This window comes from Manis pentadactyla, chromosome 3, assembly GCF_030020395.1.
Source record: "Manis pentadactyla isolate mManPen7 chromosome 3, mManPen7.hap1, whole genome shotgun sequence".
Taxonomy (NCBI): Eukaryota; Metazoa; Chordata; class Mammalia; order Pholidota; family Manidae; genus Manis; species Manis pentadactyla.
In genome coordinates, this window is record NC_080021.1 from 19,344,139 (window position 1) to 19,369,239 (window position 25,101).

A 25,101-nucleotide genomic window follows, 5' to 3' on the forward strand; every position below is an offset into this window, starting at 1 on the left:
CAAATTTAAATGATAACCTTGCCAGGTAGAGTATTCTTGGTTCGAGGCCCTTCTGCTTCATTGCATTAACTATATCATGCCACTCCCTTCTGGCCTGTAAGGTTTCTGCTGGGAAGGCTGATGATAGCCTGATGGGCTTTCCTTTGTGTGTGATCTGTTTACTCTCTCTGGCTGCTTTTAATAGTCTGTCCTTATCCTTGATCTTTGCCGTTTAAATTAGTACATGTTTTGGTGTTGTCTTCCTTGGGTCCCTTGCGTTCGGAGATCTGTGCACCTCCACAGCCTGAGAGACCATCTCCTTCCCCAGATTGGGGAGGTTTTCAGCCATTACCTCCTCAAAGACACTTTACCTTTTTCACTCTCTTCTTCTTCTGGTACCCCTCTAATACAAATATTGTTCCGTTTACATTGGTCACACAGTTCTCTCAATATCCTTTCATTCCTAGAGATCCTTCTTTCCTGTTGCTCTTTCAGGATTAGTTGTGTTAATTATATTTTCATACTATATGTGGTTTTGGGAGGAGGCCTCTGTCTCACCTGTCACGCTGCCATCTGCAAACCAGTCCTGTCAGTAGTGTCGCTTCTTTACACTGATGTCGTATTCACTGAGGGCAGGGGTCACCTCCTCCATGGTTAAGTGTACTCCATTTTGTGGTGTGGCAGAGCATCGTGGGCAATATCTGAGATGAATTTATGGGCAGCTAGGGAGATGAGCTGAATTCCATGTGTGTTCAAGGCCTCAAACCCAGCATGGTTCAGGCAGTATCCAGTCATTACATCTGGGAATAGGGATGTGGAAGCCTCCAGCTGCAATCAGGAAGTCCAGGAAAGGTGTGCTGAACACCACCGGCCTCACTGCTCCATCAGCAGTGTTGAGTATCAAGTAAACGCCGTTAGACACGGCCCCCTCTGAGGATGCCGCACCGCCCAGTGACAGCTTCCCCGCTCAGCTCAGCCAGCTCTCCAGCCTGCGCCGCCGTGCATCCCATGCCCCCTGCTGCGCCTCCAGCCCCAACACCCGTACTGTCACTGCCTTGTTCTTTTTGGCAGCAGTGCACTGAGGGCTGTGCTGCACGGGCTGAGGCAGTAGAGGCCGGTGCCTCCTCGAGGTCTGAGCCTGAGCCACCACAGTTTGTCATCTGGGTGGGAGAGGCAACTCTCTATTCCTTCTTGAGTGAGTTTTGGCATTTTATAACTACCACTACCATATAATTTGCCTATTTCAGCTATTTTGTCAAATTTATTAGTTTAGAGCTGTTTATTGTGTTTCCTTATCCTTTTAATGTCTTTAGGAATATAGTGATATGCCCTCTTTTGGGTAATTTGCTCTTGTTTTCTTTGGTTAGCTTGGAAGAGTTCTTTCAGTTTTATTGACTTTTTTTCCCTGCAAAGAACTAGCTTTTGATTTCACTGATTTTGTTGTCTACGTTCATTGATTTCCATTCTGTTCTTTAGTATTTCCTTCTATGTTTAGCTTCCATTTTATTTGCTTTTCTCTTTCTAGATTTTTAAGATGGGAGATTAGATTATTCATTGGAGTTTTCTTTCTACTATGATTTAGAGCCTTAATTTCTGTGTAAGAATCCTGTAAATTTTATGTTCTATTTCTATTTTCACACATTTCATATTTTCTCTTTGCCCTTGAAATCTCTTTATTGACCCGTGGGTTACCTTGAGGTGTATTTAATTTCCACACTTGAGGTTCTGTTTTTTTATAACTGTTTTGTTACTGATTTTAAGTGTACTACCCTCTTATCAGAAAACATTTTCTGTGAATTGAAATTTTTTCCCTTGTTAAGATTAGTTTTATGACCCGGTATATGATCTCACAGTGTATGTCATAATGCACCCTTGAGAAGAATGTGCATTCTGTGGCCAGGCTGCATGCTGGAATGTCACTAGGACCTGTTGGTTGGTAGTGTTGGTCTGTGGTGGTGGTGTTCTAGTTACAGACTTTTCTCTTTTCAGTTGTATCAATTTTTGCTTCGTTTAATTTGAAGCTCTTTTGTCAGGTGAGTATACATTTAGAATTTCATGAATGAAATCATAACAGTATGTAATGTACCTCTTTTCTCCTTGTAATTTTCCTAGCTCTGAAGCTCTGAATATTTTATCTGGCATTAATATAGCCTTTAGCTTTCTTTTCTTTAATATTTTACATTTCCCTTAATGGATGTCAGATTCTCTTAGCTTTCCACCATCTAACTCACTCTCTCTCTCTGTCTCTCTATTATTTCTTAGTTCTTTCCACAAATCTTTTGCTTAGATAAAGGATTCTCTTCTGGGTTGACAGTTCTTTACTTTCCTCACTTTAAAGACACTATTGAACATTCTATGGCCTCCAGTGTATTTTATGAGAATTCTGTGATCGTTCAAATTTTAGTTTATCTTTGCTTTTTTAGCATTATGACATGCTTAGGCTTATCAGGCCTAGCTGTTTGTTACTGATTTTGAGTTTACGCCTTATTGGGCCTAAACTCTTTGAATTTGCTCTGTTTGGGGTTTGCTGAGCATCTTGATTCTCTAAATTTAAGTTTTTGTCAAAGCTGAGATCTTTTCTGCTCTTAGTAAGAATTGTTTTATCTAAACACTAAGATTTTCTTTTCTTTTATGGAACACCTATAATGTGAAATTTAGACAATTTGATACTGTCCCACAAGTTTCTAAGGATGTATTCTTTTTTTGTAATGTTTTTTTCTTTCTTTTCAAAATTTTTACAAAATTTTAGGTTAAGTCATGCTTGTAATAAAGGTACTATAATGTGATATTTCAAATTTTTAAATAAGGTCTTAGGTACATTGAAGGCTTTTTGTTTTTCGCAGGTGTATTAGTTAAATAGGTACAGTTTATATAGAATTTAGTTCAATTTCCTCATTTTAGGAGTGATAAGTTATATGACTTTCCTGTTGTCATATATACTTGGAAGAATTTTAATTGAAGCATTGTTCCAGGGAACTAACTTCCAGAGCCGTGTGATTGGTAAAAGTGAAGAATATTGTTGAAGCCTTTACTATGTTAGAAAAGGAATAACAAAGTAGTAATTTGAATTTTTAGTGCAATGTAGTATTAGTTTAGGGAAGTGCAAAAGATATGTAAATGTGTTTTATATAGTTTGAAATTATTAATAAGCATTATAGTTGGTTCAGTTGACATCAGTAAAAAGGAGACAGGCTTAAAAAATTCTCTGTCATTTAAAAAATTTTTGAAATTAATAAAATTAAAAACATTAAAATTTTTTAAAAATATGCTTTGCGCATGGAAAAAACTGGCTAGAGCTTTATTTTACCTTATGAGTTTAATGAAATCAATTTTTTGGGTTTTTAATTTTAATTGGTAAATTTAAGGAGTACATGTTAACTAACATTTAATGTACTGCTTACTGTTCCTGAGTACTAGTCTACACTTAACATTTATTAACTCATTTAACCCTCACAGCTACTCTAGGAGGTAGGTTATTTCTTTCATTTTATAGACTTGGAAAATGAGGCTACCCAAGTTCATAATTGGTAAATAATTGTTGTCAGGTTTCCTATCTATACAGTGTCATTCTAGAACCAGGTTCTGAAGCCTCTCATTTATAGCAGCCATTTTTTAAATTTGTTAATCTGATATAAAGGAACTGATACCAGAACCACCAGGGAATTCTGTAGTGTATCTACTTACATAATGAAGCAGATATGATAAGGCCACATTTTAATATGAATCAGGTTATGGAGGAAACAGTTATCTATGTTAAATTCATTATTTTCTTCCATTGCATTTTTCTTAGGAATGTCTGTGTTAGAGTTGATTAAACACTGCCATGTGGTATCTGAAAGGAAAAGAAATCTTACTGAATTAAATCTATTATCTATTTTCTTGCATTTGAAGGTCCTTAATAGATGGGAATCTTCCTGTTGTTAGAAACATATTATGGGTACATTTTGAGTTGTTGGGCATGTTTTTAATGGTCTTCCTACTGTATTATCTCTTTTGCTGATGAGCTTATTGCATCAGAGTTAGATAAATCTTTAAGTACTGATACAGAAAGCCTTCCAGTACATAAAGATTTATCTAATCTTTAGAAGTGTATATATAGTATGTACTTACATACTATGTATAGTGGGAATTTTTTTTTTAAAGCAGCTCAGGTGATTGTGATGATGAGCTGGGTTTAAGAGTCCTGCACTGGTAGGCAACACTTTTTCAGTGAAATTCCACGTCTAAGATAATTTTATATATGTAGTCAGAAAATGATACACTAATTGTTCTTAACAACTTTTGCTTTTCCTTTTTTCTTTTCTTATTTATCTCCAATTGTTTATGCCAACGTGGCTTCATTCATACCGATTTCCCAAGGGTTGGGAGAGCAGCATAAAATTAGAATCAGCCAGCTGATTGCCCAGCAGAATGTCATCAACTATCCAAGCAAAGAGCCTGAAGGACCCTGAGATTGCAAAACTCTTCTCCAAAGAAGATCCAGGGAAGCGCTTCACAGATCTCAGAAAAGTTGGCCAGGGAGGCTATGGAACAGTGTTCTTTGTAAGTGTTAAAGGCTTAATGTCAGTGACCAGCATTTATTTAATATCCAGTCCTGGCAGAGTAAAAATCAGTAATATAAAAAGATCATTTTATTTATTGAGCTTCTTAGATTATTGAAAAAATGGGAAAGATATTCGCCTTTAATTTCCATGTTGTTTACACTACTTTAGCAGTTTTATGACTTACATTGTTATTGAATCAAATGTAACAAAACACTGACTTAGGTAAAGTCCCATACACACATTTCATTACTATTCATTCATTATTTCTTCTTATTAAGAATGCTTTTTTTTCTCAGCAACAAGTTTTGTATAGATGTTTAATATTTTGGTAGTATTACAGATTTAGGTTTTTCATTTTAATGGGTACCTTAAGAATAAAAGAGAAAATGTGTTCCAAATTCTTAACAGTTTGAACTTTTCACTTAATTCTCATTTGTAAATTAGAGGTAAATTTACAAATGTAAAATTTACAAATGTAAAATTACAAATGTAAAAATAAGGTAGTAGAAACTCCCTCTGCAATTTTCCTACCCAAAGACAGCTGCTGTTTAGATAAACATCCTTGCAGAGTCTTTTTGTCTACGCATGCTTTATGTATGTGTGTGATGTAGGTTATGTTTGTTTGATTTCTGGATTGGACACAGAATAAGGGAAGAGACACTCAGAAAACAGGTATTTCATAAACAACCTTTTTTCTGTGTTACAGTTTTGTCTGAATGTAAGCTTCTCCCATTGTTCTCCTTAATACTACTGTGGAGAAATATAGAATAAAAAAGGAAAAAAATATACAGCCTCTTAGAAATGGGCCCAATAAGAGAACCCTGTTGAAAAAATCCCTGTCATGTAGCCATTCAATGTGTGTCAGTAGTATTTTTTAGTTGACTTGTTTTATTAAGTGTAATTTATATACAGTAAATACAGATATGTTAAATGTACAGTTTGATGAAATTAGACAAGTTATATGCCATGCAACCAACAATTCAAGATACAGAATGGTGATAGTTGTGGGGAATAGAAAGAAGTAGAAAGAGGATAGAATGATAACTTGTTTTACCTCTTTTGATAATAAATATTTAGTATATTTGAAAGTTAAAATTGTCATTATGTATGGGGGGAGTCACTAATAGGCAAGCAGGAACAATGAATCCAACTGTATTTGGGCTATAACCACATTGGAGTAAAAACCAAAACTAATACAAGTAACTTCCATACACAGTATTTTAAGTGTATACCCTCTGTCTGGTTGGGAAGAGGAAACTGCCAACAAATCTTGAACTCTTCTCCGTAAACTTGTTTCATATTGGTATGGGTGTGACAATTCTGAAACTGTGTGTTAAAAGATTGAGCAGTGAATAATTTTGATGTCATTTTGGACTCAGATCCTAACTGAAAAGAATGATAGAAATAGGAAATTGGCAAATGTAAGGAAGAACCATGTGGGACTAGATAGGTATTGGATAGGAATTTGTGGCATTAACATGAACTAATTACATGACATATATATTTCCTAGCTCTCTCTTCTGTAAGATCCTAGTTGCGTTGATATCCTAGTAGCAAGCAGCACACTTAGCACTCAGATCTTGGTTTCCTCACTACATGGATCAAGAGCTCTTGCAGTAATGGTTCATTCTACTGTGGGGACAAGGATCATAAAAGATAAGCTTTAGAATAACTTGAACCAGAAATTTAAAAAATGCTTTTAAAATGAAAAATAGGACCTTTCAAGAGGATGCTAGAACCAGCTTGAAGATGCTCCCACTGGCCACATCTGGAACAATTTGAGCATCAATATAGACATCTATTGATCATAACCCATTGAATAAAATAGGAATTCCTAATTTCCATGACAGATATAGGATGGATAGATAGTTAGAAAGGGAGGGCTTTTCTTTATAATAGAATGCTGACTGATAAATGTGAAAGGAATGGTAGAGTTGGGAAAAACCAGCATTTTGAAATCATCATTGCAAAGATTGTTTGGGGCTAGAATCTTCAGTGGTTGCTAAAACTAGGGGGAAAGTTTGATGAGCAGAATATTTATATAGTTTAAAAGTATCTCTCCACAGATTGCTTGTTAGATACAAAGTAGGAAACAGTGGTTATAACTATATACATTGGAAAGAAACAGTCAAACACCTTGAGTGGGTGATGAAAATTTGTAACCAGTGATGAACAGACATTGTATGCGTCCAGATATGATACCCTGAAAAGGACACAATATTTCAGCCAGAGATATGTAACCAGAATCTAATCTTGAAGAAGCTTCAGACAAACACAAATTTAGCACAACTCGTAATCCTGAAGGGACAGAGAAACATGACTGTGGACATTAAATACTTTCCTGTTGGTTTTTTTTGTGTGTGTGATAGGCAAAAATAATCTCATTTTAATCTGATTTAATTTTAATGTAATCATCATTACTAATGAGTTTGGATTTTAATAAATTACAGTCACTTTAACTTACTATTTTAAAGTAATACTAGAGCTGCAGATTTTGCAATAATAATAGAGTTTACCCTATAATCTTCTCCCAGATCCTTTAAAGTTTACAAGTTTCATAACCACAGAACCTTTATCAAAACTAAGAAATCAACATTGATACACTGATACTATTAACTAAACAACACACTTTATTTTGATTTTCCCAGTCTTTGTGCTCTTTTCTGTTCTGGAATCTACTCCAAGTGACTACACTGCATTTAGTATACCCTCTTTTGGACTTCCTGTGCTAGTTAGAAATGCAGCTCCTTAGCAGAACAATGAAATTGGACCCTTACCTCATACCATATATGAACATTAAAATTATAAAACTCTTAGGGTAAAACTGCATGACCTTGGTTTTGTCAAAGGATTCTTAGAAATGACAACAAAAGCATGAACAAAAGAACAGCATAGATATTGTATTTGATCAAAATGTAAAACTTCTATGCTTCAAAACTGAAAAGACAACAATAGAATAGGAGAAATTATTTGTAAATCATATGTCTGCTACGGGACTTGTGTCTGGAATATATAAAGAACTCTTACAACTCAATAAAAAAAGGCAACCCAATTTTTAAATGGGCAAAGAATCTGAATTGACATTTCTCCAAAGATGTACAAATGGCCAAAAAGCACATAAAAAGATGCTCAACATTCACTGGTCTCAAATCTTGAAAACATTATACTAAGTGAAAGAAACCAGTCACAAAAGACCATATATTATATGGTTCCAAAGTGTACAGAATGGGCACATCTCCAGAGACACAGAAAGTAGATTAGCTGTTCCTTAGGGCTGAAGGGGTGAGGAATAGGGATAGGAGAGTGATAGCTAAAGGGTGTGGGGTTTCTTTTTTCTTTTTTTTTAATGGGGAAAAAATTTGAGGTAAGGTACACATAATCTAAAATTTACCATTTTAACCATTTTTAAATGAAACAATTTGGAGTTTCTCTTTAAGGTGATGAAAGTTCTAAAATTGTAGTTATCAGTAAATTGCATATATGTATCATATTGATCAATATTGCCATGCATCTTTCAGTGTACTAAAAGCTATAGAATTACACACATTCAAGTGGGTGAAATGTGTGCTATGTAAATTATATCTCATTAAAACTGTTAGAAAAGAATGTAGCTGGTTAGACCTTATGACTGAAATCAAGGGGCTCACAGATTGATGAGTAGAGAACATTTTGGAAAAATAAATTCATATTCAAGGTCTTATGCAGACAGATCCACTTCACCCATTATGTTAGGCGGTGCACGTTTTCCTTAACCAGCCTGCTAGTAATTGAAATTGGAAGGTCATTAGTTGTTCCAAGGACCCACTTAAAAGAATATATATATATATATATATGTATATATTTTAAGGAACTCTATTTAGGTATAATTTACATACCTGCTTGTCTAATTTTTTTAACAGCTTTTTTGAGATTTAAGTTACATACTCTCAGTTCACCAATTTTAAGTGTGCATTTCATAGATTTTTAGTAAGTTAGATTTTTGTAGCCATCACCATAATCTAATATTAAAACATTTTATCTTTGGGAATTCATTAAAGACTGAATTGAAGATGAATTCTTCCACAGATGACTAGAGATGATTAACCCTTCTTACTGAACTCATTTGAAATGTTTTGCAGCTATCCTCTTGTGCCGCCTTTATACATCATCTTTTTTTTAACACATAATGAGAATTTGGCTCTTATTTTCTAAAGAGTAACCTTTATGTTTCTGTTATGCTTTTATTTTTTTATCAAAATTCCATAGCAGTGGTAAATAGTAACGGTGATAGCATTTTAGCTGTCTTGTCTTAATTCTAGTTAATAGTTGTTTACAATAGACATGATTTATCATGTTGAGGAATTACCTTTCCCATGTGGGTTTTCTAAGACTTTGGTCTTCCCTGCATTAGATACATTTAGAGTTGAGCTCTTTCTACATTTTCAATATTTATTAAGCATTTATATGTATAAGTATATATTTCCCCCTTTGATTTGTAAAAAAATATGGCAAATTATGGAATGTTTTCCTGTATCAAAATTTTGCATTTCTGTGGTAATATATTTTATCCAAATGAAATATTCTTTTAATGCCTGGTAATATTTGGTTTTAAAATTTTGTTCAGAGTTCCCTTGTCTACATTTATAAGTCAGATTGGTACCTAACTTTCTATTTTGCGCTGCTTGTGAGGGTTTAGTTGTTGGGTTAGACTGCCTCCTTACAGTTAATGGGGTAGCTTTCCTTTTTCTCCCCTTTTATCCTGGGAAGTTCCCCTAGTGAAACTGCTCCACTCACAGTTTTAAAGACAATTAGTATTCTTTTCAATCTTCCACCACTGTTTTACTCAAATTTTCTTCTCTAGATCAATTTTAGTAGTTCTTTCCTAGAGAATTGTCCATTTCATTGAAATTTTGACATTTACAGGCCTAGCATAGACTTGTACTAGTCATTTATTTGTTTGTTTATAGTTCTGTACAAATTTCTATATTTTTCCTCTCAACTAGCTGATTCAAAGATAAACATGCATTATTTTTATTTCTAAAGTACCAGCTCCTTGACAATTTGATATGCTTTTTGCTATCCATTTACTTATGTTTTTAATGTTCTTTAAAATCAGTTTTGGTATCTTTTTGGACATGGTAGTTTATAAATGTTAATTTTTACCGTGGTCTTCTGTCTTTTTTAGGCACGAGATGTGCACACCCATGACGAGGTGGCTATCAAGAGAATACCTTTTACTGGAAAGAAGGCTATGGAGGTAGGTGAAATATGTATGTTTGTATTGGCATGTTAAAGAAAGCCATACCATTTTTAATTGGGGATAGGTGGAAATTTTTTCAAAAAATGTTGAAAAATATACAAATACTAAGGTTTATCTCAGTGAATTTACTTCCACAGACTCAATGTACTCGTTTAACCTGTACCTAGAGCCATAAACAACATTCCTGACATCCCAGAAACCTCCCAACTACATCCCTTACTTTTAATTTTTTTGGATATGTGCTGCTGACACGCATTTAATTTTTTAAATTGTTCAGCAGATTATTCTATAATAGAGGGATTATCATGTCTGAGAAAGTACACTAGAATAAGGTACATTTGACAGTAAGTATACTGGATATAAATTTTTAATGGTTGAGAAATTATTTAACAGCTGTTTCAAATAATCATCAGCAGCTATATATCAAGTCTGAAAAATAAGACAGTGGGTAATAATCTGAAAAATAAAATTACTGTACTGTGGTGCATGTACTTTAGTTCATCAGTGTTCTGATTAGTTCTTCTTTAATTGCATAAGTTTATAAAATTACTTTCTAAGTCTGTTCTCTGTCTTTAATTCTTTAAAAAATTTATTTATTTTTAATTGTGGTAAAGTACACAAAACAAATTTACCATCTTAACCACTTTAAGTGTAAGTTCAGTGGTGTTAAGGACATTCACATTGCTGTGCAACCATCACCACCATTCATCTCCAGAATTCTTTCATTTTGCAAAAGTGATATTCTCCGCCCATCAAACAGTAACACCTCATTCCCTTCTCCCCGCAGCCCTTGGAAATCACCTCTCCACTTTCTGTCTCTATCAATTTGACTACTATAGGTTTCTCATGTAATTGAAATTATGCACCATTTGTCCTTTTGTGACTGGCTTGTTTCACTTAATATAGTGTCCTCAAAGTTCATCTGTGTTGTAGTGTGTCAGAATTACCTTTCTTTTTAAAGCTGAATAATATTCCCGTGTGTGTGTGTGTGTAAAAACACCACATTTTGTCCATCTACCATCTGTAAATGGACACTTAGTTGCTTCTACCCCTTGGTTATTGTGAATAATGCTGCTGTGCACATAGGTACACAAGTATTTCTTTGAGTTCCCGCTTTTAAACTTTAGGGTATATGCCCAGAGGTAGAACTGCTAGATCAGTCTTTAAGTTTTAAAGGTTTTGGCTTTCTACATTTCTGTAATCTCTGTTTTGTGGTAAATGTTGTTTTTTGTGATAATCATACTTATGGGTATGACAACACTGTTGTGATTGATCACTGTTCCATTACGTTGATACCTAAAAAAACTCTTAATTTCTAAAACCCCTAAAAAAACCTCCATTTTTTACAAGTTTAATTTAATTTGCCATTCTACAGTATAACTTTAAAACCAGCTTTCATAGCAGACTTGTGTTGGAGTCTGTTTAATTAGTCATGCCCAGAACAAAAAGTTTCACCTAGGGCATCATCTTCCCTCATCTAATATTGTATCCTTCCTGGAAGTTTTATTTACATTGAAGAATACAGGTTTTAGCTTGGTTTTGTTTTGAGAGTTTGCCTCCCAGAGCACTCAAATTTGAAATGTAAAGCCCATAAAACACTTTCTGAAGTTAGCATCTTACAGCTTACACATTTTACACTGTGAATATCTTGCTCTATTTTCTTGAGGGCTTATGAAATAACATAGGAGATACAGGATCTTAAATTCTAGTGCAAAACATTTTTTAAAGTTCTGTATTCTAGTTCCCCTACCTTTAGAAATATGGTACAAGTCAGCGGTAAAGCTTGGAAAAACTGAAACAAGAACAAAAAACAGATTCCAAGTTCCCATCCTACATCTACTAAGCCTCTGGTATTTTCAGTTCCCTGATTGCTTCTGACAAGTAACTATATTTAGGATATGGCCTAAGTTTCTGAAGTTGTCATAGAGTAGCTTTTATTGCTGAAGGTTTATCTGTTGTTTACTAGTAGGCGTCAATGGGAAGGCTCTTCGGGAAATCCTGTAGGAAAATGTTTCCGTGCTGCTTGGTTTTTCTGTGAACTTCCCTCTGTTATAACCTCAGTGTTCACTAGCATTTTAGAATATGTGCATTTAGGAAGTTAGGTAATTACTTGATTTGAGTTTAAACAGCAGAAAAAACTTAAAATTTGGTAGACAATATAAGCCAAAAAACACAACAGCTGAACTTTAAGGTATGTAAATCATACAACAATAAAGCTGCAAAAAAGAAGGGGGCGGTTGAACTTTTGAAGAAAAACCACTAAATATAGTATATAGTTTCCAACAGGCTTGGTGTGTGGTTGTAAAATTTTTATAAGACTCATTGATAATAAATTTTATGAAAATAAAAATGTGTCCTACCTGGAATGAATTTTATGTTATTGAGTTGTAAACTATATGAATGTAATTTCTTTAAAATATATTAGTTTGACATTTAAATATTACAAATAAAGCAAAGTTGTATGTTCTTGTTAACTTTTTAATCTAATAATTACTTTTGTACTTCTATAGTTTTCTAAGGAAAGGCAACTGTTCCTAATTCTTTCCTTTATTCTTTTTTTTCTCCCCACAGAGTTGGCAGGGTATTATTAAGGAAGTCAGGTGCCTACGAACATTAAAACATCCCAACATTGTAGAATACAAAGGCTGCTATTTACGTGAGCACAGAGCATGGGTAGGTGTCTGCTCTCCCCTTGCTGTAATTTTAGTAGGCTTACTTTATAATTAATTCAAAAATGTCTCAAAATAGTTGTGTAAAGCCACGCACAAACACCTTGAAATGTGAGCTCATACTGAGTAAAGAGGAGCAGCTTTCCCTGAAACTCTTAGGCAGTAAGAGATAACAGAACCTTTGCCAGTTGACTCCAGAGATTCAGCTGACCGTCACGTGCACGGGAAAATGTTCTGATGTATGTTAGCGGTATCATTCTTCAAATGCTTTATCAAACATTTGCTGAGAACAATCCTATCAAAGGATGAAAATCAGCATTTATTTTTGACATAAATGTATTGTAAGCTATTTAACCACAAGGATCTTGGTTGGAATATTGGTGGTGAATCCTGGTGAAATCTGAGCTGATTGTGATTCTTTGGCTGAATAATACTAAAGGTAGAAAATTGGGACATTTTATTGCAGAAAATGGAAATTAATTTTGCCCTATTGTTGAAACTAAGGTAAGGTAGTAATCTTACAACGGTTTAGGCATAGTAATTATGTCTTTTCGGAGAAAGGCTAAGTTTTCTTTAAACAGGAATGAACTTTTATTTTTAATAAGCTACAGCTGATTATCATTTTAGTATACAGAACTTAGATTTATTTAGATTTGTAATGTTTGGTTTAATTTGATGGTGATGGTACTCCTAAATTTAAGGCTGTGGTATAAGAAAAAACAGTGGCAGAGAGGGTAGACTGCCTCTCTGTCTTTCCAGTTTCTCCATCTGTAAAACAAGGATGACAATAGGTCTACTTCCAGAGGTGGTTATGAGGATTAAATTAGTTAATATATATAAAATACCTGGCACATAAGAGGTGCTCTTTGTTTGCTTTATAGGAAAGATTTAAACTATAACCTAAACTTTGTATATATATATAGTACCAGAGGACGATTTTCTGCTTCCTAACAATACCAGTATTGCTACTCTAGGTTAATATTAATGGAATATGTATACTCCTTTATAGCTTTAGTTAGTAATTATATGAAACACACATCTTCTACAAGCAGTTATATGTCGGCATTATAAAAGATTAATGTAGCATTGGCTTAACTTCATGTATGCATTTAACAAGTTTCAATATGTATACTTATATTTAAAGGTAATTGATAAGTAGAGTTTGTTTCACTTCAAACTATCTTCTCAATCTCCTTGGTGAATTTATTTTATCTCATATAGAATCTTTTTATTTTAATAGTGTATTTTAATGTTTTTATCATTTTTTCCCCTGTAGCTTGTAATGGAATATTGTTCAGGATCTGTTTCAGATTTGCTGGAATGTAAGTTTCCTTTATTTATTAAGAAAAGAAAAGTATTAGTATAATAAAATGACAATTCATTCACTAAGAGATTTTTTTAATAATGTTAAAACTTTCCAGGAAGAGTAAAAACCTTTGTCTTTTCTAGAGTCTCAGTGTGGTATGCACTGTCCTCATTAAATACTACGTTTTAGCATAACAGATGAGTTTTCTTTCATTATGATTTAACAGGCATTTTTCTGCCTTCTTTATCATTAAACTTGATTTATTCCTTCTGTTCAGAATGAAGATATGTAGGAATATAAAAAGGGAAAGCTTCTCTTTCATTGTTTTTATAATCATGAAATAATTGTTAAATGTTAACTTAGAGGAAAATTGGCTGTGAACTATAATAACTAGGCACAACTGCACACTTATTAAGTTCAATTGCTTTGTTTATTATCTTGGAAAGCAAAAAATTCCTTCTTGCTAAATGTGAGTTTTTTGAAATTTGCCCATATATTAGATATGCATGTATATATATTTTAAAATAAAAATGTTCTATAGAATAATTATTTTCAAATAAAATCTTATTTTAAGTTCACAAAATGCCATTACAAGAAATGGAAATAGCAGCAATTATACACGGTGCTCTTCAGGGATTAGCCTACTTCCATTCTCGTGCCATGATCCATAGGTAAGTACTTTAAAAATTACCATATATTAATAAGCAAATTTATCAGACCTAGAATTTATTAATCCTGAAAGCTTTGTTGGTTTTAGCTAAATAAAAGTATTCTGGAGTTCTACAAACTCATATTTTTTTAGCTTATCCGTGTCTTAAAATGAATATACTAATTTATTTGATCTCTTTGTTGAGAATAATTTTATCTTTTTCTACACATGCTGCTGGGCCTTCTGAAGTATGTGCACTTTATAGATTCGTGATAGAAATTTAATTATAGAAAAGTTTAATTTGTGAAGTGGAAAAGACGATAGGGATTATGTATTCTTACTTGTTTCATTTTACAGATGAAGAAACTGATGCCCCAATTTGTGACTCACTTCTCAAAGCTGATGAAGCAAGATAAATTAGACTAGAACTAACCTAGATCTTTTGTCCTCCTGGTGACTCATAATGCCAGATTTGTTCCATTGATTCCATGACAGAGACAAGTAAAAGCTACTTAACACTCAATGCTTTTGAGATAATCCTTGATAATCCTTGATAATGGATAGTAGTTTAAAGATTAAACTATCATAAACTACATTTTTAGCATTGGTATTGGTTTTGTCTGTTTTTAGAAGGAAGGTAGCATTTTAAAAATTATCTATGTGAACCAGACAATACATAGTAAACTTGTATAGTAGAGTCATTGCAAATTAATGGGTTATCAGTTTTTTAGATGAGGATAGTAAGGTCCAAGAGAAATCCACATGCATAGTAAATAAGAGAATGAAAGAGTTGGAAGCAGAACCTAAGAACTTCTCAACTTCAAAGAACCTTCCATTTTTAAAAAAAACAAATGGAAGAAAATAGATTGACTTAATGTTACACCCATTATAATACTGTATAGTATGAATTGACAAGTGCTTAGAAATTTCTTTATTTTTGAATGTTATGGTGCCCATTGGGAATACAATCCCATTATAATTTTCTTAGTTCACATGTACATTGCTGATTTGGAAAAGAGCTTAAAAGTAAATTTGGGATCATTGATATTACCTTACCCATGTGTTTCAGTTTTCATTTCATATTTAGGTAGGAGAACTATGCAAAAATTTGGAATGATATGAATAATTAAAAAAAAAAATTGGGGGCATCAGGTTCTTTTTTTTCCATTATATTGTTAAGGGTCTACTCAGAAATCTTCCAGTCATATAAGAATGTTCAGCTAAATTTTTAAAACCATTATTTGTACCAATAAACAGGCACTCAAATATCGAGTCTGTGCTATTAATTACCTAATTTTTTTCTTCTGTTTCTACTGCTATTTTATCTTCTCTTTTAGAAAATTGTTACTATATACTAATAGGAATTCTGTGTATCTCATTTCTTAGTTTGGATCTTAATTCTCATTATCCCAATTGAGAGATTATCCAAGGCCTTAATTATTCTCATTTCTCCTTCCCTATTTTATAAATTTTTATATGATCTTTATCATTTTCAGTATAATGTTACAAAGGAGAGAAAAATAATTTTCTGTGTTCCTTAAACGCAGAGACATCAAAGCAAGAAATATCCTTCTGACACCACAAGGCCAGGTGAAAATTGCTAACTTTGGATTTGCTTCCATGGCCTCTTATTCCAAGACTTTTGTGGGAACACCGCATTGGTAAGCGTAGTCCTATCTGGTATTCATCCTCATAATTGAAATAGGCAGTGTGTGGTTGTACTTTTATCAGGTGCTTTATGTTTCTCTTGGAAATACAGTGCTGCTTTAGATATTACTCTAAGCACTGTAGTTTCAGATACAGATTTGGAGTGCTGCCCTTGTATCTCCTACTGTATCATTTGTCCCCCCTACGTTTCTTTCCTGTTATCATCTACATCATGTATTGGGGGTAGGAGTGAAAAAATTTAAATCTTTAAGAAGGGAGAAGATAGAAATGCTAAGTGGAAATTTTCTTTAGATTTATTTATACTTACTGTGTGTCAGTATCTTCCGAATAAGAGTACCTGAAGACTGGTAGCTGATTAGGAACTTTTTGTTTTCATTTTTGATTGTGGAGAATTTCAAGTATACAGGGAAATAGCCAAAAATATAACGAAGGCTCACACAGCGGTCAGCTCAGCCTAACAGCACTACCCCAGGGCCTGGCTGCCCTGTGTACTTGACCTTCTTGCCCTCCCTCCCACCTCCAATTATCTGAAGCGACTTCTAGACATCATCTAATTTTATTCATAAATAATTCCATATTAATGTCAGCAAGTTTGAAGGGTATAATTTTCCACATCTTCAACTTCCATAGATGTCCTCTCTCTGTATATGTTGAGAAGTGTCTTAGGTCTACTGCATCTTCTTTTCCACCTACCTTTCAAATCTCCCAACTCCCAGTTTGTTAAAGAAAGGCTTCTCACCCATCCTGAAGAGTAGAGTGATGCATTGTTCTGAGAATTAAAAGCCTCAAACCATCACCAGAGGGACAATCTGAGAAAACATAACATCTAGAATATATAGCATCAGAAATATTGAAGAGTTAGGACACCAAGTTTTGGCAAAGGGCCTTCTGCCTTCACAGTCATCTCTCTTCAGTTCCTTTTATTCCTTGCTCTTTCTTTTCCCCAATTATCTTTCCTCCCATCTTCTTTTCTAGTGAATCACAAATTATCTCATTTACAACTGGGACAATCATTGTGAGGACACATTAACATGTTATTTACAATGAGAAATGAAGTTTGGCATTTCCTGGCAGAAAATAATTCTGTTCTGAATGGTTCATATGACCGTGCAGACTGTGTTTGCTAATTAGGTTATTATACAGCAGTGTTTTTAATGAATTGAATGAGCGAGGTCCTCAGCTCCAAGTTGTAAATATCTGTAAAGCACATATACATATGTTTGCATTATATCCTTTGCAACTATTAAGTTTATAAAATTTAGATACTAACTCAAAAATGTACAAGCGGATACATTTTTTAAATAAATTCATTGGAAGAAAATAAAAAGTTTGAAGACCACTGTTCTGTATGACCAAAAATTTCTTATGTAGAACCCTAGTTTAGATAGAATCCTCTTCCCCTGTATAAAAAAAGGGTTCTTTGGACAAATAATGCTTCTTAATGGTCACCCTCTTTACAAGTCAGTGATCAATATTAGGTACTAGAAATGAGCTAGAAAGTTGTGCATTAAAAACAAAACTACCTTTTTAACTTTGTTGAACTTGGTGACTCCCCAAGCTTACTTCAACATCTTAACACATTAGAAGCCCTCTATTATAGGCAATTGAAATTTGTATATGGTATATTAGGAACACAGCACTATGTACATATTTACATATTTTTACACACAGAAACTCACATACGCCTGGTGACAATCATATTAAGCAGTCAGAAACTGTTCTAAATGTTTGTCTGTGCTTAACAAGTAGAAAGGAAGTATAAGGTAAAGCAACAGTGAGAACATTAGTCTAGCTGAAGATGCGAATTAGCGTTTCATTTTATAGCCAAGACGCCTCCAAAGTTAATAATTGTATGATTTATTTAGTTATGAGTGGCGGTCCTAGCCACTTTTATCACAGAACACTACTTCTATTTGCAGAAAAGACTGACAAACTGCTTATTCATTTTTGCTTATTGTGGCAGATATTTTCTCAGCTAAATATAGGGAGTTTGTTTACTTCAAGAAAACAAGTGCCAGTGATAAAAATTTAGACTTTTGTAATAAGATTCTGAAACCAAAATGTATGAGAACCGCTGGCATAAAGGATATACAATATTACAATCTGCAAACTTGAACTGATGCAGAACGCACCCCTGCTCGGGGGAGTCTTTCCTCCAGGACGCTGGTACGTGATCATGACAACTGGTGAGAATAAGTCTAACACTGTGTACGCAACGGTAAATATTCACCTCATAACCCATAATGCATTTATTTCCCATTATAAGAATTCTTATGTCCAGACATATCATCTGGAATTCACACAGGTATTCTCCATGTGTACAGTCATTATGTTTTTAAAGAATAGTATATTTTTCTTTTCTTTTTTAACTTTAAGTAACATTTTATGTTTTAGGATGGCCCCAGAAATAATTTTAGGCAGGAATGAAGAACAATATGATAGCAAAGTAGATGTATGGTCTCTGGGGATAACATGTATTGAAATAGGTAAGCATTGCTCTTTATTACTGTGTAGTAAGTTTTCATCAATGTTTCACCTCAATTTCTGTACCAAAGTACAGTTTTTCATTTTTATGTCAGTGTTTAAGGGGAGCAATAAATCTATCAAGGTTGTCACTTTGGTTATTTGGCAATTTGTGTATATATATATATATATATATATATATATATATATATATGCTAGTTTAGGTATATTATATTTGCTGTATTAAATTAGGTCTAAAATAGTTTCTACTATGGTATTAATTTTGAGGTATCTGTGTCTAAAATTTAATGAGTATTTGTTAAACACCTAGAATATGTCTATGGTTATAGATTCATGAATGCTTTAGAGTAGTAGTACCACTACTAAGGTTACTTAATACTTTATGTTCGGTATGAGGATTAGGTTATCAGCTTGCATACCTTATTGTACAGTTTGAATTTTTTATTTTGGTATCATTAATCTACAATTACATGAAGAACATTATGTTTACTAGGCTCCCCCCTTCGCCAAGTCCCCCCCACATACCCCTTCACAATCACTGTCCATCAGCGCAGTAAGAGGGTGTAAAATCACTACTTGTCTGCTCTGTGTTCCACAGCCCTCCCCGTGCCCCCACACACTCTACATGCTAATCGTAATGCCTCCTTTCCTTTTCCCCGCCCTTATCCCTCCCTTCCCTCCCATCCTCCCCAGTCCCTTTCCCTTTGGTAACTATTAGTCCATTCTTGGCTTCTGTGATTCTGCTGCTGTTGTGCTCCTTCAGATTTCCTTTGTTCTTATACTCCGGAGATGAGTGAAATCATTTGGTACTTGTCTTTCTCCGCGTGGCTTATTTCACTGAGCATAATTCCCTCTACCTCCATCCATGTTGTTGCAAATGGTAGGATTTGTTTTTTCCTTATGGCTGAGTAATATTCCATTGTGTATATGTACCATATCTTCTTTATCCATTCATCTACTGATGGACATTTACGTTGCTTCCATATCTTGGCTATTGTAAATAGTGCAGTGATAAACATAGGGGTGCATCTGTCTTTTTCAAAATGGAGTGCTGTATTCTTAGGGTAAATTCCTAGAAGTGGAATTCCTGGGTCAAATGGTATTTGCATTTTGAGGCACCTCCATACTGCTTTCCAAAATGGTTGAACTAATTTACATTCCCCCCAGCAGTGTAGGAGGGTTCTCCTTTCCCCACAACCTCACCAACATTTGTTGTTGTTTGTCTTTTCGATGACGGTGATCCTTACTGGTGTTAGGTGATATCTCATTGTGGTTTTAATTTGCATTTCTCTGATGACAAGCGATGTGGAGCTTCCTTTCATGTGTCTGTTGGCCATCTGAATTTCTACTTTAGAGAGCTGTCTATTCAGCTCCTCTGCCCATTTTTTAATTGGATTGTTTGCTTTTTGTTTGTTGAGGTGTGTGAGCTCTTTATATATTTTGGATGTCAACCCTTTATAGGATCTGTCATTTTCGAATATATTCTCCCATACTGTAGGATACCTTTTTGTTCTATTGATAGTGTCCTTATCTATACAGAAGCTTTTCAGCTTGATATAGTCCTATTTGTTCATTTTGGGGTTTGTTTCCCTTGCCCGGGGAGGTATGTTCAAGAAGAGGTCACTCATGTTTATGTCCAAGAGATTTTTGCCTATGTTTTTTTCTAAGAGTTTTATGGTTTCATGACTTACATTCAAGTCTTTGATCCATTTCGAATTTACTTTTGTGTATGGGGTTAGACAGAGATCCAGTTTCATTTTCTTACATGGAGCTGTCCAGTTTTGCAAGGACCATCTTTTGAAGAGACTGTCATTTCCCCATTGTATGTCCATGGCCCCTTTATCGAATATTAGTTGACCATATATGTTTGGGTTAATGTTTGGAGTCTCTGGGTTCTGTTCCATTGGTCTGTGGCTCTGTTCTTGTGCCAGTATCAAATTGTCTTGATTACTGTGGCTTTGTAGTAGAGCTTGAAGTTGCGGAGTGAGAGCCCCCCAACTTTATTCTTCCTTCTCAGGATTGCTTTAGCTATTCGGGGTCTTTGGTGTTTCCATATGAATTTTTGAACTATTTGTTCCAGTTCATTGAAGAAAGCTGTTGGTAATTTGATAGAGATTGCATCAAATCTGTATATTGCTTTGGGCAGGATGGCCATTTTGACAATATTAATTCTTCCTAGCCAAGAGCATGGGATGAGTTTCCATTCGTTAATGACCTCTTTAATTTCTCTTAAGAGTGTCTTGTGGTTTTCAGGATATAGGTCTTTCACTTCCTTGGTTAGGTTTATTCCCAGGTATTTTATTCTTTTTGGTGCTACTGTGAATGGAATTGTCTTCCTGATTTCTCTATTACTTTATTGTTAGTATATAGGAAAGATAGCTAGAGTAGATTAAGAGTGGAGACTTTAGGGTTTTTATGTACAATATCACGTCATCTGCAAATAGTGACAGTTTAACTTCTTCTTTACCAATCTGGATTCCTTGTATTTCTTTGTTTTGTCTGATTGCTGTGGCTATGACCTCCAGTACTATGTTGAATAACAGTGGGAATAGTGGGCATCCCTGTCTTGTTCCCGATTGCAGAGGAAAAGCTTTCAGCTTTTTGCTGTTCAGTATGATGTTGGCTGTGGGTTTATCATATATTGCCTTTATTATGTTGAGGTACTTGCCCTCTATACCCATTTTGTTGAAAGTTTTTATCATGAATGGATGATGAATTTTATCAAATGCGTTTTCAGCATCTATGGAGATGATCATGTGGTTTTTGTCTTTCTTTTTGTTGATGTGGTGGATGATGTTGATGGATTTTCTAATGTTGTACCATCCTTGCATCCCTGGGATGAATCCCACTTGGTCGTGGTGTATGATCCTTTTGGTGTATTTTTGAATTCGGTTTGCTAATATTTTCTTGAGTATTTTTGCATCTACGTTCATCAGGGATATTGGTCTGTAATTTTCTTTTTTGGTGGGGTCTTTGCCTGGTTTTGGTATTAGGGTGATGTTGGCTTCATAGAATGAGTTTGGGAGTATTCCCTCCTTTTCTATTTTTTGGAAAACTTTAAGGAGAATGGGTATTATGGCTTCTCTGTATGTCTGATAAAATTCCGAGGTAAATCCATCTGGCCCAGGGGTTTTGTTCTTTGGTAGTTTTTTGATTATTGCTTCAATTTCGTTGCTGGTAATTGGTCTGTTTAGATTTTCTGTTTCTTTCTGGGTCAGTCTTGGAAGGTTGTATTTTTCTAGGAAGTTGTCCATTTCTCCTAGGTTTCCCAGCTTGTTAGCATATAGGTTTTCATAGCAGTCTCTAATAATTCTTTGTATTTCTGTGGGGACCGTCGTGATTTTTCCATTCTTCTTTCTGATTCTGTTGATTTGTGTTGACTCTCTTTTCCCCTTAATAAGTCTGGCTAGAGGCTTATCTATTTTGTTTATTTCCTCAAAGAACCAGCTCTTGGTTTCATTGATTTTTGCTATTGTTTTATTCTTCACAATTTTATTTATTTCTTCTCTGATCTTCATTATGTCCCTCCTTCTGCTGTCCTTGGGCCTCTTTTATTCTTTTTCGAATTTCGATATTTGTGATGTTAGACTATTCATTTGTGATTGTTCTTTCTTCTTTAAATATGCCTGCATTGCTATATACTTTCCTCTTAAGACTGCTTTTGCTGTATCCCACAGTAGTTGGGACTTTGTGTTGTTGCTGTCGTTTGTTTTCATAATTTGCTGGATCTCCAGTTTGATTTGGTCATTGATCCATTGATTATTTAGGAGTGTGTTTTTAAGCCTCCTTGTGTTTGTGAGCCTTTTTGCTTTGTTTGTACAGTTTATTTCTAGTTTCATGCCTTTGTGGTCTGAAAAGTTAGTTGGTAGAATTTCAGTCTTTTGGAATTTACTGAGGCTCTTTTTGTGGCCTAGTATGTGGTCTATTCTGGAGAATGTTCCATGTGCACTTGAGAAGAATGTGTATCCTGTTGCTTTTGGATGTAGAGTTCTGTAGATGTCTATTAGGTCCATCTGTTCTAGTGTGTTATTCAGTGGCTCTGTGTCCTTACTTATTTTCTGTCTGGTGGATCTGTCCTTTGGAGTGAGTGGTGTTTTGAAGTCTTCCAGAATGAATGCATTGCATTCTATTTCCTCCTTTAATTCTGTTAGTATTTGTTTCACATATGTTGGTGCTCCTGTATTGGGTGCATATATATTTATAATGGTTATATTCTCTTGTTGGACTGAGCCCTTTATCATTATGTAATGTCCTTCTTCATCTTTTGTTACTTTCTTTATTTTGAAGTCTATTTTGTCTGATACTAGTCTTGTAACACCTGCTTTTTTCTCTCTGTTCTTTGCATGAAATATCTTTTTCCATCCCTTGACTTTAAGTCTGTGAATGTCTTTGGGTTTGAGGTGAGTCTCTTGTAAGCAGCATGTGGATGGGTCTTGCTTTTTTATCCATTCTATTACTCTGTGTCTTTTGATTGGTGCATTCAGTCCCTTACTTTTAGGGTGATTATTGAAAGATATGTACTTATTCCCATTGCAGGCTTTAAGTTTGTGGTTACCAAAGTTTCAAGGTTAGCTTCTTTACTATCTTACTGTCTAACTTAACTCACTTATCGAGCTATTATAAACACAGTCTGAGGATTCTTTATTTCTCTCCCTTCTTATTCCTCCGCCTCCCCTCTTCATATGTTGGGTGTTTTGTTCTGTGCTCTTTTTAGGAGTGCTCCCATCTAGAGCAGTCCCTGTAAGATGCCCTGTAGAGGTGGTTTGTGGGAGGCAAATTCCCTCAACTTTTGCTTGTCTGGGAATTGTTTAATCCCTCCTTCATATTTAAATGTAATCTTGCTGGATACAGTAATGTTTCTTCGAGGCCCTTCTGTTTCATTGCATTAAGCATATCATGCCATTCTCTTCTGGCCTGCAGGGTTTCTGTTGATAAGTCTGATGATAGCCTGATGGGTTTTCCTTTGTAGGTGACCTTTTTTTTCTCTCTGGCTGCCTTTAATACTTTGTCCTTGTCTTTGATCTTTGTGATTTTAATTATTATGTGTCTTGGTGTTGCCCTCCTTGGATCCCTTTTCATGGGAGTTCTGTGTACCTCTGTGGTCTGACAGACCATTTTCTCCCCTAGTTTGGGGAAGTTTTCAGCAATTATTTCTTCAAAGACACTTTCTATCCGTTCTTCTCTCTCTTTTTCTTCTGGTACCCCTGTAATGTGGATATTGTTCCATTTTGAATGGTCACTCAGTTCTCTTATAATTCTTTCATTCCTGGAGATCCTTTTGTCTCTCTCTGCATCAGCTTCTCTGCGTTCCTGTTCTGTGTTTTCTAGTCCATTAATGGTCTCTTGCGTCTCGTCCATTCTGTTTTCAAGTCCTTCCAGAGCTTGTTTTATTTCTGTATTCTCCCTCCTTAGTTCTTGCATATTTCTCTGCAAGTCCATCAGCATGGTTATGACTTTTGTTTTGAGTTCTTTTTCAGGAACACTGGTTAAATCTATCTCCCCAGGTTCATTTTCAGGGGAAGATGTAGCAGATGTCAAAGCTGTCTGGGTTAGTCTTGTCTGGATGAAATTTTTTTGCGTTTTCATGTTGACAGGTGCAGTGGTGAGCTATTGGCTTTCTGTCTGCTGGGAGAGCTGAGGCTTTCCACTTACTCCTGGCCTCTTTACTGGGACAACTGCGACCCCTAGTGGCTTGTGTTGGGTACTTGCGTGTAGACTGGGTCTCTCTATCTTGCGCGGCCGGTATGGAGGAAGCTCCCTTGCTGTGGGAGTGGCCAGCCTCAGGCAGCTGCTATGCTGTGGTGGGGCCCTGGAGGAGTAATGGATGGGGGGCTGTTTGGCTGTTTACCTCTGTGAGGGGTATTAGAGCTGTTTCCCAGGGGGTTAGTGTGCCCGGAGTTCCCTGGAATTTCCAGCTGCTGGACTGTGACCCAGGATGCTTCCGTCCAGGTGTGGCATCCCTGTCCCTTTAAGACTTTCAAAAAGCACTCGCTTTTCCTTGTCACAGGGGTGCTGGCTTCGGGACCCACTCACAGGTCTTGCTGTCCTGTTTCCCTAGTTTCCAGCACTCCACGCATGCGCTGTGTCTGCGCTCTGCTGCAGATCGCTAGGGCTGGGTGTTCAGCAGTCCTGGGCTCCCTCTCCCTCCCCGCTCTGACTCGTCTCCTCCCGCCGGGAGCTGGGGTGAGGGGCGCTCGGGTCCCACTGTGCCGGGGCTTGTATCTTACCCCTTTCACCAGGCGCTGGGTTCTCACAGGTGTGGATGTAGTCTGGCTGTTGTCCTGTGTCTTCTGGTCTCTCTTTTAGGATTAGTTGTATTTGTTGTATTTTCAAAAATATATATGTTTTTGGGAGGAGATTCCCACTGTCCTACTCACGCCGCCATCTTCAAACTACTCATTCTTAAAGCTGTTGGGAGGACAGTGTAAAGTAGGTGTCCATGTCACCTGCTGAGCCATGGTAGCCCAGCGTGGCGTGTCAGGGTCCTGTGAGGAGAGGAGGGAGTTCCCGCAGTCAGAATGCCGTGTATGTGGAAGCAGAACCTGTCCAGGGAGGGCGGCAGT

The 25,101-nt window shown here is 35.5% G+C and overlaps 1 protein-coding gene and 1 pseudogene across 1 annotated transcript in view; one reads left to right on the forward strand and one right to left on the reverse strand.

Annotated features, from left to right (window-relative positions):
• The window catches only part of LOC130682822 (serine/threonine-protein kinase TAO1-like), a 107,025-nt gene that overhangs the window by 35,222 nt on the left and 46,702 nt on the right, over positions 1-25,101 (forward strand). Inside the window, exons 5-11 of the mRNA XM_057497770.1 lie at positions 4,339-4,521; positions 9,688-9,759; positions 12,334-12,435; positions 13,708-13,753; positions 14,312-14,408; positions 15,934-16,047; positions 18,449-18,540. Of these exons, the coding sequence (XP_057353753.1) occupies positions 4,390-4,521; positions 9,688-9,759; positions 12,334-12,435; positions 13,708-13,753; positions 14,312-14,408; positions 15,934-16,047; positions 18,449-18,540 (655 nt within the window). The 5' untranslated portion in view covers positions 4,339-4,389. The remainder of the gene's footprint in view (positions 1-4,338; positions 4,522-9,687; positions 9,760-12,333; positions 12,436-13,707; positions 13,754-14,311; positions 14,409-15,933; positions 16,048-18,448; positions 18,541-25,101) is intronic.
• On the reverse strand, positions 569-1,658 carry LOC130682826 (transcription initiation factor TFIID subunit 10-like; annotated as a pseudogene).